Source organism: Meleagris gallopavo, chromosome 1, assembly GCF_000146605.3.
Source record: "Meleagris gallopavo isolate NT-WF06-2002-E0010 breed Aviagen turkey brand Nicholas breeding stock chromosome 1, Turkey_5.1, whole genome shotgun sequence".
Taxonomy (NCBI): Eukaryota; Metazoa; Chordata; class Aves; order Galliformes; family Phasianidae; genus Meleagris; species Meleagris gallopavo.
This window is the reverse complement of record NC_015011.2, coordinates 1,292,428-1,306,656: the sequence shown is the minus strand read 5'-3', so window position 1 is coordinate 1,306,656 and position 14,229 is coordinate 1,292,428. Positions and strand designations below refer to the sequence as shown.

Sequence of the window (14,229 nt, the reverse complement as noted above, 5' to 3'; positions counted from 1 at the left end):
TAGTGTGTCTTCAGTGTGGCTTTGATTGCTTTTCACCCAACAACTTCATAGTCATGGGGATGAACCATCTCTAACCTGAAAGAAAGCAGTTTATTAACCTTTAACTCCTTCCTTGCTTTTTGATCTTTGGAAACTGCTGCCATCACATTTCCCCAAACAGGGATGTGCTCAACTCTGATGGACTCTTGCTTGTCACTCTCCCATGCAAAGCTGCAGACGTCAAAGAGCTCAGGTGAGAGATGGTACTCCCAAAAACCTCCTCAGGTCCCACAAGACCTCCTGGCACGGAGGCAGCCTTTCCACAATGTCCCCAGTGCCACCAACCAAGAAGAGCTGATCACCACATTCCCAACAATTTGGAGCATGGGCACAACCTGAAGTGATTGCAATGGATAAAAACTGCAAGCTGATATGTTCTCATCACACACTCAGCCCCAAGAAAACATTAGTGTGGAAGGACATGCACCCCATTACAAGGGACAGACCAACTGAAAAGGTGAAGCACCGATCACTATTGTGAAAGCAGCTGAACAGATCTTATCCACTCCCAAACTGCAATTTCATACAGTTTAATTCACTTTAGTGATGCACTGAAATGAGTTAAAGGCCCAACCACCTCTGGAAGAAAGTGGGCTTTAAGATGGGTCAGGTAATCTAATTTAACATCATACTGCTCCCTATCCTATAACCCCTTCCCCATGTACCCCAGGTTACAAAGTTCTGGCAATGGCAAGGTTTCCATTTTGACCTGAAGGTCTGAAACTCCTGGAGATGATCAGAGCCATGAGGTCCTTGTGTCAGAGAGGTGCAACAGGCTTTGATTTTGGGGTTAGCAGTTCTTCCCCACCTTTGGGTCCATGGGATGCCAGACCCACACCTCATGCTAGAAGAAGGAGTTCCCCCATTGATCTCCAGACTGTTAAATGCAAAATGGCCCCCTAAGAGACTTTCGGTGGTTCCCCTCTGCCCTAGTGAGACATGGGATGGTAACATCTCCTTCTGATAGGCAGGGGGACAGAGGGACTCACACACCATTCATAAAGCACTCATCATCCAACTTGGCACCAAGAGTCCCCATCCCACATGGATTTGCAAGTTCAACCCCCTTCTTCCAACCTCAGCCCCAAAAAATCAGGGGAAGGAAGTGGATGGATCATCCCTAACCCACTCTGAAGCATGTGGAGTTGTCAGCGGTCTGAGCCCAACAGGATCCAAGGGTCTCCTGAGCTTTTTGCAAGAGCCACTGCCAGTATCTACAGTCCTCAGGGATCAAGAAGATGCCAAACATGTCTCTCCAAGGAGGCACAAGGGGATATAAATCCCAGCCAAGCCCTCAACACTCACTCCAGGCACAAAACTTAGGAGTTGGACTGGTCCCCCAATTACAAATAAGATATCAGGTAATGGGGCTGACCCAGCCCTCCTCACCTCACCAAGGTTGAGGACACGACCCAAGGAAGCCAAAGGTTGCCAAGATTCAGCACTCCCACGTCTGCAATGAGAGCAAAGGGAAATCATTTTTAATGGAGCTCCACCACGAGGGATGAGTTGGAAATAGCTCTAATCCATCACTACTTTCACAAAGCATGAGGTGAAGGATTTCAATAGCTCAGAGATCCTGCAGCCCTTAGAGAAAGTTCATCCTTCTGCAATAAATTTGGTTGTAAATGTTTCCTGGAGAGTGAGAATCGTGGGCCAGGTGGTGGTTTCCCTTTCTCTTTGCTAGAAAGGAGTCCCTCCAATCAAGTTTTTCACCCAGGTCCTTGCATTGACATCTTCAGGCAGGTTGGTTTCTGGTGACAACCACTGGCTCCAAGGATTTGGATAACAAAACTGTCTTCCACGTCTTAGTGATGGAAGGGAAATGGAAATTGGAAGTTAGAAGCCTAGGATGAAAAGAGGAATGGATTGCTGCAGCAGTGGGTGCCAACGTGTCTCAGCCAACAGCTGGAGGCAGTTAAGGGGAAAACGCTCAACCTGGGACAGAAGGCAGTTGGGAGCTCTTGCTGTTGACAGTTGTTACATTTCAGCTTCAAGGGAAACTTCAAGGGCCTGGTGAAAAGCCCGAAGATCTTCATCCAAGAAAATCCACAGCTTTATTTCTCCAAGGAGCATCTGTGACACTGCAGGAGTGTGGTCCAGGGGTGAGAACATCTCCCCATCCTCACTCAGAGCCCACTCAGAGTCATTTGTGGAAGACAAGACTTTTGGCAGGGGACTCAGAGGGCTTTCTCCAAGTTCAGTAGGATTTGTTCTTTTCCCAGGCAATGACAATTAAAGATGACAGGCTTTAAAGCCATTCAGGAGCCTACAACCCATCCAATCTGTGGTGAGTTTTGGAGGAATCCTTTCCCAGAAACATGACTTTCTGAGGTCTGTCATCCCAGGACCACATGGAACAGTCCTCATTTCCAACAGGAATCACAGAATGGCTGGGTCGGAAGGGATCTCAAGGATCATGAAGCTCCAACCCCCCTGCTGCATGCAGGGCCACCAACCTCCACATTTAATACCAGACCAGGCTCCCCAGGGCTCCATCCAACCTGACCTTGAACACCTCCAGGGCATCCACAACTTCTCTGGGCAGCTGTTCCAGCACCTCACCACTTTCGTAGTAAAGAACTTGGGGAAGACCTCCAATCTCACTCTCCCTGTAGCACCAAGACTACACCAGGATTAGAGCAGTTCTGGGACTATGGACTGACTACACCAGGAGTCCTGGGGCAATGGACTCAGGTTTTCTTCTTGGTTGCAGCCTTGGAGCAATCTGAATTTGTTCTGCTGGATCTCAGTGGGTTTGAGGAGTCTGAGGGGCTGTGGGCAGGGCTTGTGGGCAAAACCCAGCCAAGAAGATGCACCAGCTCCACACTTTGAAAATAAATGACTGGGATAACGCTGCTGAAAACCTAGACAGGCATCCTTAGGGGCCACAACAATTCTTTGCATTTAAAATATCCTTGCACTGAGTGCAGGAAGAGTGGAAGAAACGTGTCTATGTGACCCTGCAAAGCCCCAGCACTGACGACAGCCCTGTTTTTGGGTGAGTCTCACCTGCTTGTCAGGTTCAGAGGTCTTTTCCCCCCCCCCCTTTTTTTTTTTACTTTCTGAATGGGGAGAGGCACTGCAGCCCCGTGACGTCGCCAGCTCCTTCTGATTTCATTTTAATGCAATCATGCCCAAACGAAGGCTCCACGTCTGGAGTTACGACTCAAACCCCGTGATCACTCATTTTTATATATACACGAGGGAGGGGAAAAGCGTTTCCATAGAGAGAAAAAATATCACAGCCCTCTTAATAACAATAAAAGAAAAGAGAGGGTGCAGAAGTTGAGGGGAAGGCGCTGATGTCTCTCAGCTTGGAGTGAGAGCCGCACACAGCAGCCCCTTCCCATCCCAGCACCGAGGACTGCCAGGTGAGTGCCTGGATTTCATTTATTAACTAGCTTAGTTTGCACAAACTTGAAATATTTCAGTGCTCGGGAGATCAGGTTCCACGTCTTTCTGCAAGAGAAAATAAAAATGGGATAGGGAAAAGTAGTAAGACTCTCTCCAGAATAAATAGATTTGGGGTTATTATAGCAAGTTTTGGAGGGAGATCAGGCAGGGAAAGGGTATGGAAGTGTTGGGAAATCAGAAAGTGGGAATATAAATCACTGTTGTGGGTAAAGGGATGGAGAGAGGAGAGCACAGCCTTATCCTCACCAGGTCAGCATGGGTTTGGAGCCCTGGGAATCAGCATTCCCAGGAGAGGTTCACTGGAGAAGTGGAGACAACATCAGACAGAAAGAGTTTAAAAGTCTGCAAGTCTCCTTTGCAGTATTATTTTATTCCAGACTTACATTTCTGATGGGGAAAAAAATCAGATTTATGCTATACCTCTGCTGTGGATGATACAGCTGTGTCCACACTTTGCCGGAGCTGCCGTGCTGCAGTGATTCACTTTTCTCTTTTAATTCCAAGAGGTAGAGTTGTCCACGATGGGCACCATCCCATAATAATGCCTGGAAATTGCTTTCGGGGTCTCAGCAATTCCCACTCATGGGTCACCCTCCGGCAGCGGCAGATTTCACTCTGACTTTCTCAGATTTGCTGCAGTTTTTCTTCTTCTTCCAGATCTTAGGAAGGGATGACCCATTTCCAGTTATTTAAAAAACAAACAAACAAAAAACAAAAACTTCCTGGCAGGGGAGAAAAGCCCCCACGCAAAAATAATAATTAATAAGCTAAAAATCAGATTTGCTCATCAGGATGCTTCATTTCCTTGCTACTTCACTTTGATTTCTGTCCTGCCTTTCCCTTTGCTCAGCCAAGGTCCCCAAAGAGTTTTTTTTTCCAGCTGTGGAGCCAAACCGCCCATTTCAAACAGCTGAGAAATACCAGGGAGAGGTGAAGAAGACAGGGAGATGCTCAGCAGCAGCTTCTCATATCAGTGCAGTTCACTGCCAGCAGCCTCACTGGCTCTGTGAGCATTTTCAGAGCTATTCCTGACATTCCAATAGCAGCCTGGGGATGTGTAGGGTAGCAGGAAAGGGTTGAGGAAGGATGGCAGTTTCCAAATTCATGCGCCCGTTCTGCTAGGAGTTTGCTGGGGTGGACTCATCATCTGGGGCAAAAAAAGACATTTGCTTTGGGGTGGAAGAAAAGATGCTGGCTTTGATAGGGCTTGTAAGCAAAACCTGAACCCCAGGATCTCAATGTCTGATTTGGGGCTGAAGGAAGAAGAGCTTCGGGTCCCAAATGACATTCATGTGAGGGTTGTGTGCCTGGGGAGGGTTTTGCTCACCATCCTGCAGTAGCATTTTTGATAATGCTACCTGGGTCATAATACAGATGTTTCACACCCTTCTTTTCTCTGGATAAAGGGGACAAATCCACACTTAACCCCTTCCACAAGGGACGGCGAAAAGGCAGATTTCAGATATAAACCTGTCCTGATCTCCCTCTGCCAGGGAAAGAAAGGGCAGAGTTAAGGGGATGAACCTGCCTCTGATCTGCTCTTCCAAAGGGACAGCAAAGGGCAGAGTTAAGGGGATGAACCTGCTCTGACCTGCTCCTCCAAAGGGACAGCAAAGGGCAGAGTTAAGGGGATGAACCTGCCCTGATCTGCTCCTCCAAAGGGACAGCAAAGGGCAGAGTTAAGGGGATGAACCTGCCCTGATCTGCTCCTCCAAAGGGACAGCAAAGGATGTGACATCAATTTCACAGACTGATTGATTGAAGAGCAGGTCCTTGATGACAGTTCCTGGGGATAAGGGGGCTGATTGAATTTTGGAGGACACCCACTCACCCAGAAGACCCCAAGAGATGCTGTTGCATCCTGATGACTTGTCCTGCTGGCCAGAGCTTGCCATGAGATGCTCTTGCCACAAGATGGGGCCAGAAGATTGGGAATGGCAGTCCACCTCCAGATGCTTGCAGGGTCAGGTTGACATCGGGGCTGGCCGTGGGGCTGGTTGTACCATTGTCAATAATGTGAAAGAATCCCCGCCTGGAAATTCTTTGTAGACCTTTAGATGAACAGATGGGTGCACATATGGACTTGGAGATGGGAAGGTTTTGCAGTACGGAGGTTATCTAAAAAAATTTAAGTTTTTTTTAACCAAGATTTTGGGACATTAAAATGATCATATTTCAAGTAGTGAGTGATGCTACTGCGTCATGATGTCAACAACGAGAAGGCCAAATCTTCCACAGAGGCTTCAATTTTGCAAAACACCTTGGCCATCCTACCCAGTACCCCCAAACCTAGGGTTTGGAGGTTGAACCTTAGAGGGAGATGTCCTAAAGTAATTCATTCCCAGTTGCCCCGAATGTTAGATGAGACCTTAGGGGAGTCTTGTTAGATTAACGCATGATTTTTTGACATGGGAGATGAACCCATGACTTTGGGATTTAGGAGGTGAGTTCTGGACTTTGGGACTTTGGGAGAGGTGAATTCAAGAGTGTAGGATACAGAAGGCAAATCCAAGGCTTTGGGGTGTGGGAGGTGAACACAGGACTTCAAGATGTGGGAGGTGAACCCAAGACCTTGGAAAGTAGGAGGTGAACCCAGGAGTGTGGGATGAGGGAGATGAACTCAGGAGTGTGGGACATAGGAGGTGAACACAAGACTTTGGGATCTGGGAGGTGAAGTCAAAACTCTGAAACACGGGAGGTGAACCCAGGTGAATCCAGGTTGGATGGGGCTCTGAGCAACCTGGTCTAGTGGAAAGTGTCCTTGCCTATAGCAAAAGGGTTGGAACTAGGTGATCTTAAAGATCCCTTCCAACCCGAACGATTCTATGATTTAGGGATCTGGGAGTTGAACCCATGAGTCTGGGACAGGGGATGATGAGGGGATGGTGGTGCTCTGCCCCATGCCTGCTGGGAAGCTGACACCCATCTCTGCCCTCCTCTCGCTCTCTCCACTGGGCAGGCCACCACCATGCCCCACGCCAAGCTGTTGCTCCTCCTCGCCCTCCTCTGTGCCACAGAAACCAGCAGGGCCTTCCGCCTCTACAACGCTGCCTCCATTTTCAGCTGCCTCAACGCGGCCCTCACCAAGGCCCAGAAGAGCCTCCCAGAGGAAAACACCGTCTTGGACAAGCGTGGCTATGACTACCATCCAGCAGAGGAAGCATCCGAGGAGGAGGAGGAGGAGGCAGAGGAAGAGAGAGGGAAAAGGACATTCCCAGGGGAAGGCCATTACAAATACACCTCCCAGGCGCAGGTGAAGGGGAAGACCTACCAAAACCGTGCCAAAAGCGACCGCCGCACCAAGGTCACCCTGTCCCTCGACGTCCCCACCAACATCATGAATATCCTCTTCAACATCGCCAAAGCCAAGAACTTGCGGGCAAAGGCTGCTGCCAATGCACACCTCATGGCCCAAATTGGGCGGCGGAAGTGATGCTCGTGGGGCAGGGGGTGACTTGGAGCAGGGATGACCACATGGGGCCAACACCTGGCCCCAACCTGCTGGTTGGAGAGGACTGACAGTTGTGTACGATATCAGTGTTGTATATTTTTGACCCATAGAGCTACCTAACTTTCATATCTCTTCTTCCTCCTCCTTTCTTTCCCAATCTCCCCTATTCCTCCTTCTGGACATTTCCATGCGTGGGGAAGAGGGTGGTGTCCTCAGCAGGACAGGGAGACATGTTGTTTTGGAAAGGTCCCTATTAAAGCTACTATCTGTTGAGTTTCCAATGCTTGGTTCTCCCATCACCTCTAGCAGCTGCTCATTCAGGTCCATAGCCTTTCTAAAAGCTCCCTTTCCTACAACAGCCCTGGTCATGCTCTCTCTCAAGTCTCCAAACACAGGTTGTCCCCATACACAGTCACAACTATATTGGGAAGGGAAAACCTTGACTGGTCAGAGGATCATGCCGCACACTTGGAGACATTCAAGGTCAGGCTAGACAGGGTTCTGAGCAACCTAATCCAGCTGTAGTTGTCCCTGTTCATTGCCGGGGAATTGGACTAGATGACATTTAAGGGTCTCTTCCAACTCAAATGATACTCTGACTATAATCTCCAGAGAGATTTTCCAATTTCTCCTACTGGGAACTCTAGATTTTCAGATTATTTTGCAATCACTCTTTTCCCCGCCAAAACCTTCATCCAAGAAACCATCACCTTTCATCCAGATGATCATTTATAAGCTACCACAGAATGCAGCATGGCTTTGCCTCTCTCCCACGGCTGAAGGTGAGTTTGGTCCCCAAGAGTCATGGATCACTAACCAGCCACTCCAGACCTACTGCAGGGCTGTCCATGTTGTCCAATCTACCCCCATCCACATCCCCATCATCCATGCAGATCCAGGTGCTTAATTTCCAACATATACCCCTGGCCAAACCATCTCTGCTCACCCTGATTCCCTTCACCCACTCTCCATCAAGCCCCAGATCATCAAGCACCTGCTTTACCTTGGGCTATATATCCGTTCCTCCCAGTCCCCTTCTCTCTTCACCTCACAGCCCAGTTCCAAGATGAAACCCTCTCCTGACCTCCATCCCAGCACGTGGAGAGAAAATTGGGAGATGGAGAGAAATTTGGCCCTCTTCCTCCAGAAGAAATTTACCAAGAGCGGCAAAACAGTTCCCACCAATCCCATCTATGTCACAGCTACAGGGAACACCAGGTGGGATACTACAGAGGACAGGTCTTTGGTTGAAGGGTTGGCAGATAGACCCACAAGCCATTTGCAAGGACACAGCTAGAGGCAAGACAGCTGAATTCATCCCCAGAGAGACCATGGTTGGGCAGTCGAGGCTCCTACCTGACCCACAGCCCAGGGCCTTAGAACTGGAATTTGACCAAAAAGCAAAAATCAAATAAATACATAGATCCTACAGCATCTTCCCCTCCTAACACACATTTCCAACAGAAAATACATCAACGTGCCCACAGCATCTCTGTGCAATGACCCCTCCTGCCTGCACCCTGGAGCTGAGGATGGATCAGTGAGCTTATTGCATAGCCTTAATCTATATGGATCTTTACATAAAAATCTACATAACTTTATGCATTTTACAGCCCAGCAATCTACATGCCCATCTCCAATGAGTATATTGAGCTGTTCAGTGCTACACAGTGGTTGTGCCCATTTTACAGATGGAAAATCGAGACGCAGGCTCACACACATCTTGCTGGACAAAGCAAGACCAGATATGCTCTTGTCCTTTTGTAGGTTTAGCCAGAGATGTCCCAAGGCTGTCCAGGCTGTCTTTCCAAAGCAGAGGGTTGTCTAGAGGTGTCTACATGTGTATGCTAGCACCAGACCATGACTACAAGTCCAAAGCTGAGCCAGGGACAACGGATAGCAGCTGATGGCAAGTGATTTGGAAAGCAGAGATCCTCTCTCTTCAGCTGCATCCCTGTGGGGGACTCACCCACAGCCAGCACCGGTTTGGACAAATCTTTCCAAAATTAATCCTCCTTCTCAGCCTCTGCCAAGTGAGGCCGGAGGCTGCTTAGAGGGGCCAAGAAGCAGGCGAAGGTCAGAGGAGCCGGATTTCCCAAGGAAGTGGGATAGAAATAGGAGCGCTGAAATCTCCATCAGCCACCACCTGGTTCTGGAAGCAACTGGAGCCAAGGCTTAGGAGGGACAGCACTGAGTTTCAGACAGCGGCTTCCTAAAAGCTGGGTGAGGATTCAGTCTTTCCTGCCACACTTTGTGCAGGGACGGAACACAATTTCAGGTACTGCATTCAAAAGGTATTGATTGCACTTTGCTGTGCAGTCAAGTGTGGGTCTACTCTGACCATCATATCCTTCTGTTTTCACTGTCAGCTCCCTTCAAGCCTCTACATAATCCTTTCCCCCAGGCATCCCCTGGCCTCCAGGACCCCCCTCACCCTCCTTCTCCTCCTCCACATGCCAATGCTCCTTTATCATATAAATGCAAACCAGAGATGTTGCAGGGATTTTGGCAATTCCCCAAGGACAGTAGGTCCTGAATCCCTTCCCGGAACCAGGGAGGCCCCGTGCCCATCTGGCTGAGGAAGGAGTTCAGGCAGTATAATGTAATGAGCATTGAGTATATCTGGCCAAAAATACTCTCCTGCTGTGTGGGAAGGTGCCTGTGTTCACATCTATGAGGTCTTGGCTGGGAAAAAAATCAAGCTGATTTCCAGCGGTGACCACGAAAGATGTATCCCATGTATCCCATATATCCCAGAAGATAGAGCACCAGAAACACAGAACACCAGGGACATAGGGATCTTCTGTAGTGATACATCAGAAGCCACCACCTGGGATTTCCTTCTCTGCCCTTGAGATGTCTCATCTTGTTCTGAGATGTTCTATCCTACTTTTGAGATGTCCCATTTTGTTCCAGGTTGACCTCTCCTCCTCTTTGTCTGCCCTACCCTGCACTTGGGATGTGCCATCCCACACATGAGTTGTTCTGTTCTACTCCTCTATGCCCTATCCTGCCACTGGGATGTCCTGTCCTGTTTCGAGCTGGGCCAGGAGGGGCTGTGACCAGGGACAGAGCCAAACCCAGCAGCCCACATGGATCCCCTGCATCACATCTGGTGACATGGGCATAGAGCGCATCAGGTGCAAAAGTCAACCCTTCTCTTCTGAGAAGGATGAGAAACTCCCTCACTCTTAACAAGTACCTATAACTCCAAAAACCTGTTCTCTTCCCTTGCTGCCAGTGCCACATCCTGGCCACTCTTTGAGGAAAAACAGAGTTTTTTGGGAGCCACAGAGCTGCTTAATCTCCCCATCACACATCATTTTCTGCTCTCCTCCTTCACAGACTCCACCACTTCTGCTGCACCCAGAAAGGGTGGTGAGATGGGGGTTCACAGAATCACAGAACTGTAGGGTTTAGAAGGGACCTCTAAAGATCACTGAGTTCAACCCCCTGCTAAAGCAGATTCTCTACAGTAGGTAACCCCATAGTTGGGTTGACCAAACTATGTCCAGGGGACCATACAATAAGGTTTAGTAGCCTTCATAGGGCCAGTCCCCACACCTTGGTGTACTTCACATTTTAAAACTTGTGTTGCTAGCCTCTGGGACATCCTATGTCAATGAGTTTCTTGCTTTGGTGTATGCTGTATAGAAAATAAAAGCATTTTCCATTTGCAGCGTGATGGTCTCATTGGTGCCCCTCAGTCCTGGTGTTATACTGCATATCATCACCTCCCCCCACAGCTGTTTCAGGTCCTCCAGGACATCCATCAAGCCCACAATAGCCTTAGCATTTCTGATCAATTTTTGCTATACCTTATCTCTTATCCCTATTTTAAAGGAGGGAAACTGAGGCACATAACAGTCCTATTTCCCACCAGCAATGAAAATTTAAAAGACCAAAGAATCTCCAAGTCTGCAGGTGCAAATTCTACAAAGTACATCATTACCCCACATTCACTTCCTTCTAGGAACAGAAACACCTGAACACTTTGCCCACAGGTGCAAGAGGAGGGGAAAGGAGCCAGGAGGTGCAAGCCTGGCTCTACCTCCCTATAAAAGAGTCCCCAGGAGAGCAGTCAGGTATGTTCTGAGTTAGGTGCTGTGATTTTTGTTGAGGAGCCTTGGTGGTTTGGAGTCATGGTGAGTAATTGTGGGGCTTGGGTTTGTTTTTCAACAGCTGTGCAGGGGGTAGGAACTGGAAGTGTCTTCCTTCTTGCTGGGGGAAGGTGGTTTGCCTTGACTTTGGTGTTTCATTGAAGAAAGTAACTGTGGGATACAAAGGATGTGGAAGCCTTGGAAAAAGGTTTCCTGTGGTGGGCCCTTAGCCCTGGCAAAACTTGCCTGCTGATGTTTTCATACCTTCCTCTACCTTATTATGAGGATAATTTGGAGGTTGTGCTGGTAGTGATATTAAGGTGAAGCTGAATGTCCCTCTGGTGCTGCTGTAGGGCTGGGATAGATCAGGAGTGGAGGGGGGGGTGAAGGTCTCTCCTTGATGAGGCAGTTCCTGCATCCATGTGTTGGCCCTTCGGTGGGTGTTACAGCTATGCTGGATCTCCAGCCACAGATCCTACCCAGACCATAACTCAAAGCAGGTAGTAAAGGCAAACAAAACTTCAGGGAAGCTGTAGATCAAGATATTTAAGATGGGTATGAACTTTCCTATCGTATCTATCTTAAACATCTTGTAGCTCAGGGTCTTCTTGGCTGAAGACAAGATTTTTTCTCTATTAACTCTCTTTGGTTATCTCTAGTCTCTTTGTAACTCAAAGCTTGGTGCTTGCGTTGAGTTTTTTTGTCACATTCCTCCCAGAAGTCTCCTCTGTCAAAGAGTTCAACACATTAGCTACATCCTGTGCATGAACCCTTCTCCATATAGCTCACTCAATGAGCAGTTGTTTCATGGGACGATTCTTGTAGAGAGATGAACCATCAGTCCTTACTCATCCTTCCTTGGATCCCTTCTAGCTATCTCCAGAAGGTTGATCCTATACTTAATCTAAATTAGGTTGAGAAACTGTTCTGCAAGTCAATAACTGGGTCCTACCAGTGAAAGGGACCTCTCCCATCAACTTCCTCATCAAGAGATCTTTTACAAACTTAACTTATCTGTGGAGGGGTGTCTTTGCATCAAGATCAGTTGGGCTGTGAGAGCATATGGGAAGGCTGTGGTGGTGTCCTGCCTTCTGCCCCACAGCAGAGAGAAGAAAAATCATGAGAAGTTTGACTTGGCAACAGTATTGCTGTAGATTATCAGCTCTGTGGCTTGTTCCTGGGAATAGACTCATTGTGCAACATAATGACAGTGCTGAGATGCAGAAGGACCTACCACTAGGCATCTGTCTTAGTGAGAGACTGCAACAACTCTCTGAAGGATGAATGCATAGTTCCTGCTAGATCAGTATTTCATTAGTACCTGCTATGGAGAAAGTGTTCTGGCTGCCACTAAGCTGGTTTCTCTTGTACATAGGTTGTGGGCTGTATGCTCCACAAATATAAAAAGAAATCGCTCCTTTAGACTTCCTTAGTGCATGCTCATAACTTTCTTCCCTCTCCCATCCCAATGCAGAGGGGATGTATTTCCATCCACATAGGCCAGGCTGGTATCCAGATGGGCAATTCCTGTTGGGAACTGTATTGCTTGGAGCATGGGATTCAGTCAGAAGCACCATCTCCTCCATGGCATCCTCAGTGCAAACAGACTCTTCCTTTGGGACTTTCTTCAATGAGGCTGGTTCAGGGAAGCATGTGCTTAGAGCAATGTTTGTTGACCTGGAGCCCACTGTCATTGGTAAGCCATTGAAGGTCCCCCAGACCTCCTGTTCTGGTGACCCTTGCTGACCTGAAGTGTGGTGTTAGCCACCTAAACTCCTAGTGAGGTTACTAGTTTCAGTATGGAACTGCATCTAAACTAGAGCAAGTAACATGGCAGACAATGCTAGAGGCAATCATGAGATCTCAATTTCTTCCAGATGAGATCAGGACCGGAACCTACCGCACACTCTTCCACCCAGAGCAACTCATCAGTGGCAAAGAAGATGCTGCCAACAACTACGCTCGAGGCCGCTACACCATTGGGAAGGAGATCATAGACCCAGTTGTTGGTAGTGTTATTACCATTTTACGAGCTCTATGGGGAAGTCCTCTGCACTAGACAGTGGTTGCTGTTGCCCTGGCCATCAAGAGGTGATGGTGTGGGTGGATCTTTATCAGATTGATCATGCCACTATGACCTGGAGTGACATGATGAGATGCACACTGGTGTGTGTTGCCCTTCTTGGGAAAGAAGGGGCTGAAGACCCACCAAGAACTCATTCCAACCAATATCGCAGGTCACCTTCTGGCTGGTGTTTTCTCTTTATGCCTCTCTTTCCCTGTGCAGTCTTCCTGCTGCAGAACTTCAGAAGTGCTGTGATAACTCTGAAGTATGCTCGATTTGGGTAGAACCTCATAGTGGCCTTCAAACTTCTCCTGATCCTATTGACTGCTGATGTTATGAATCGCTACCTGCCCTACAATGCCATGGCCAGGCCCCTCTCTCTAATAAGAAAAAAGATAATAATTTATTGTATTTAACATTATCACTATTAGAAGTAGAAGGTGAGTAAAAGCAGAAGTGAAACTGAGGGCCACAAATCTCATGGTTGAATGCACTACTTCTAGCTTAAGTCTGATGAAGCACCAATAACATGATTGTCCTGGCCCTTTCTCTGGTGCTACAGGCTGACTAGTGCAGCGGCCTCCAGGGGTTCCTGGTCTTCCACAGCTTTGGGGGAGGCACAGGCTCGGGGTTCACCTCCCTCCTCATGGAGCGGCTCTCTGTAGAGTACAGCAAGAAGTCCAAGCTGGAGTTCTCTGTGTACCCAGCACCACAGGTCTCCACGGCAGTGGTGGAGCCCTACAACTCCATCCTCACCACCCACACCACCCTGGAGCACTCAGACTGCTCCTTCATGGTGGACAACGAGGCCATCTATGACATCTGCAACCGCAACCTGGACATCGAGAGGCCCACCTACACCAACCTCAACAGGCTCATTGGGCAGATCGTCTCCTCAGTTACCGCCTCTTTGAGATTTAATGGTGCCTTGAACGTTGACCTGATTGAATTCCAGACCAACCTGGTGCCCCTACCCACGGATACCATTTCCCCCCTCACCACCTATGCACCCATCATCTCGGCAGAGAAAGCCTACCACGAGCAGCTGTGGTGCCGGAGATCACCAACGCTTGCTTTGAGTTCTCCAACCAGATGGTGAAATGTGACCCACGGCGTGGTAAGTACATGGCGTGCTGCCTGCTGTACCGGGGTGACAT

At 48.5% G+C, this 14,229-nt stretch overlaps 1 protein-coding gene and 1 pseudogene across 1 annotated transcript; both read left to right on the top strand.

Moving 5' to 3' along the window:
* Positions 1-3,199: 3,199 nt before the first annotated feature.
* Positions 3,200-10,671, top strand: UCN3 (urocortin 3). The gene is made up of 2 exons (XM_010709906.3): positions 3,200-3,413; positions 6,416-10,671. Exon 2 carries the CDS (start codon positions 6,425-6,427, stop codon positions 6,887-6,889), a length of 465 nt encoding a protein of 154 aa, XP_010708208.1. The 5' UTR covers positions 3,200-3,413; positions 6,416-6,424; the 3' UTR covers positions 6,890-10,671.
* A 303-nt stretch (positions 10,672-10,974) lies between these two features.
* The window catches only part of LOC104910995, a 3,834-nt pseudogene continuing 579 nt past the window's right edge, over positions 10,975-14,229 (top strand).

Excerpts from the sequence above, each read along its gene's own strand:
- UCN3 (XM_010709906.3), top strand. The coding sequence starts at position 6,425 with ATGCCCCACGCCAAGCTGTTGCTCCTCCTCGCCCTCCTCTGTGCCACA.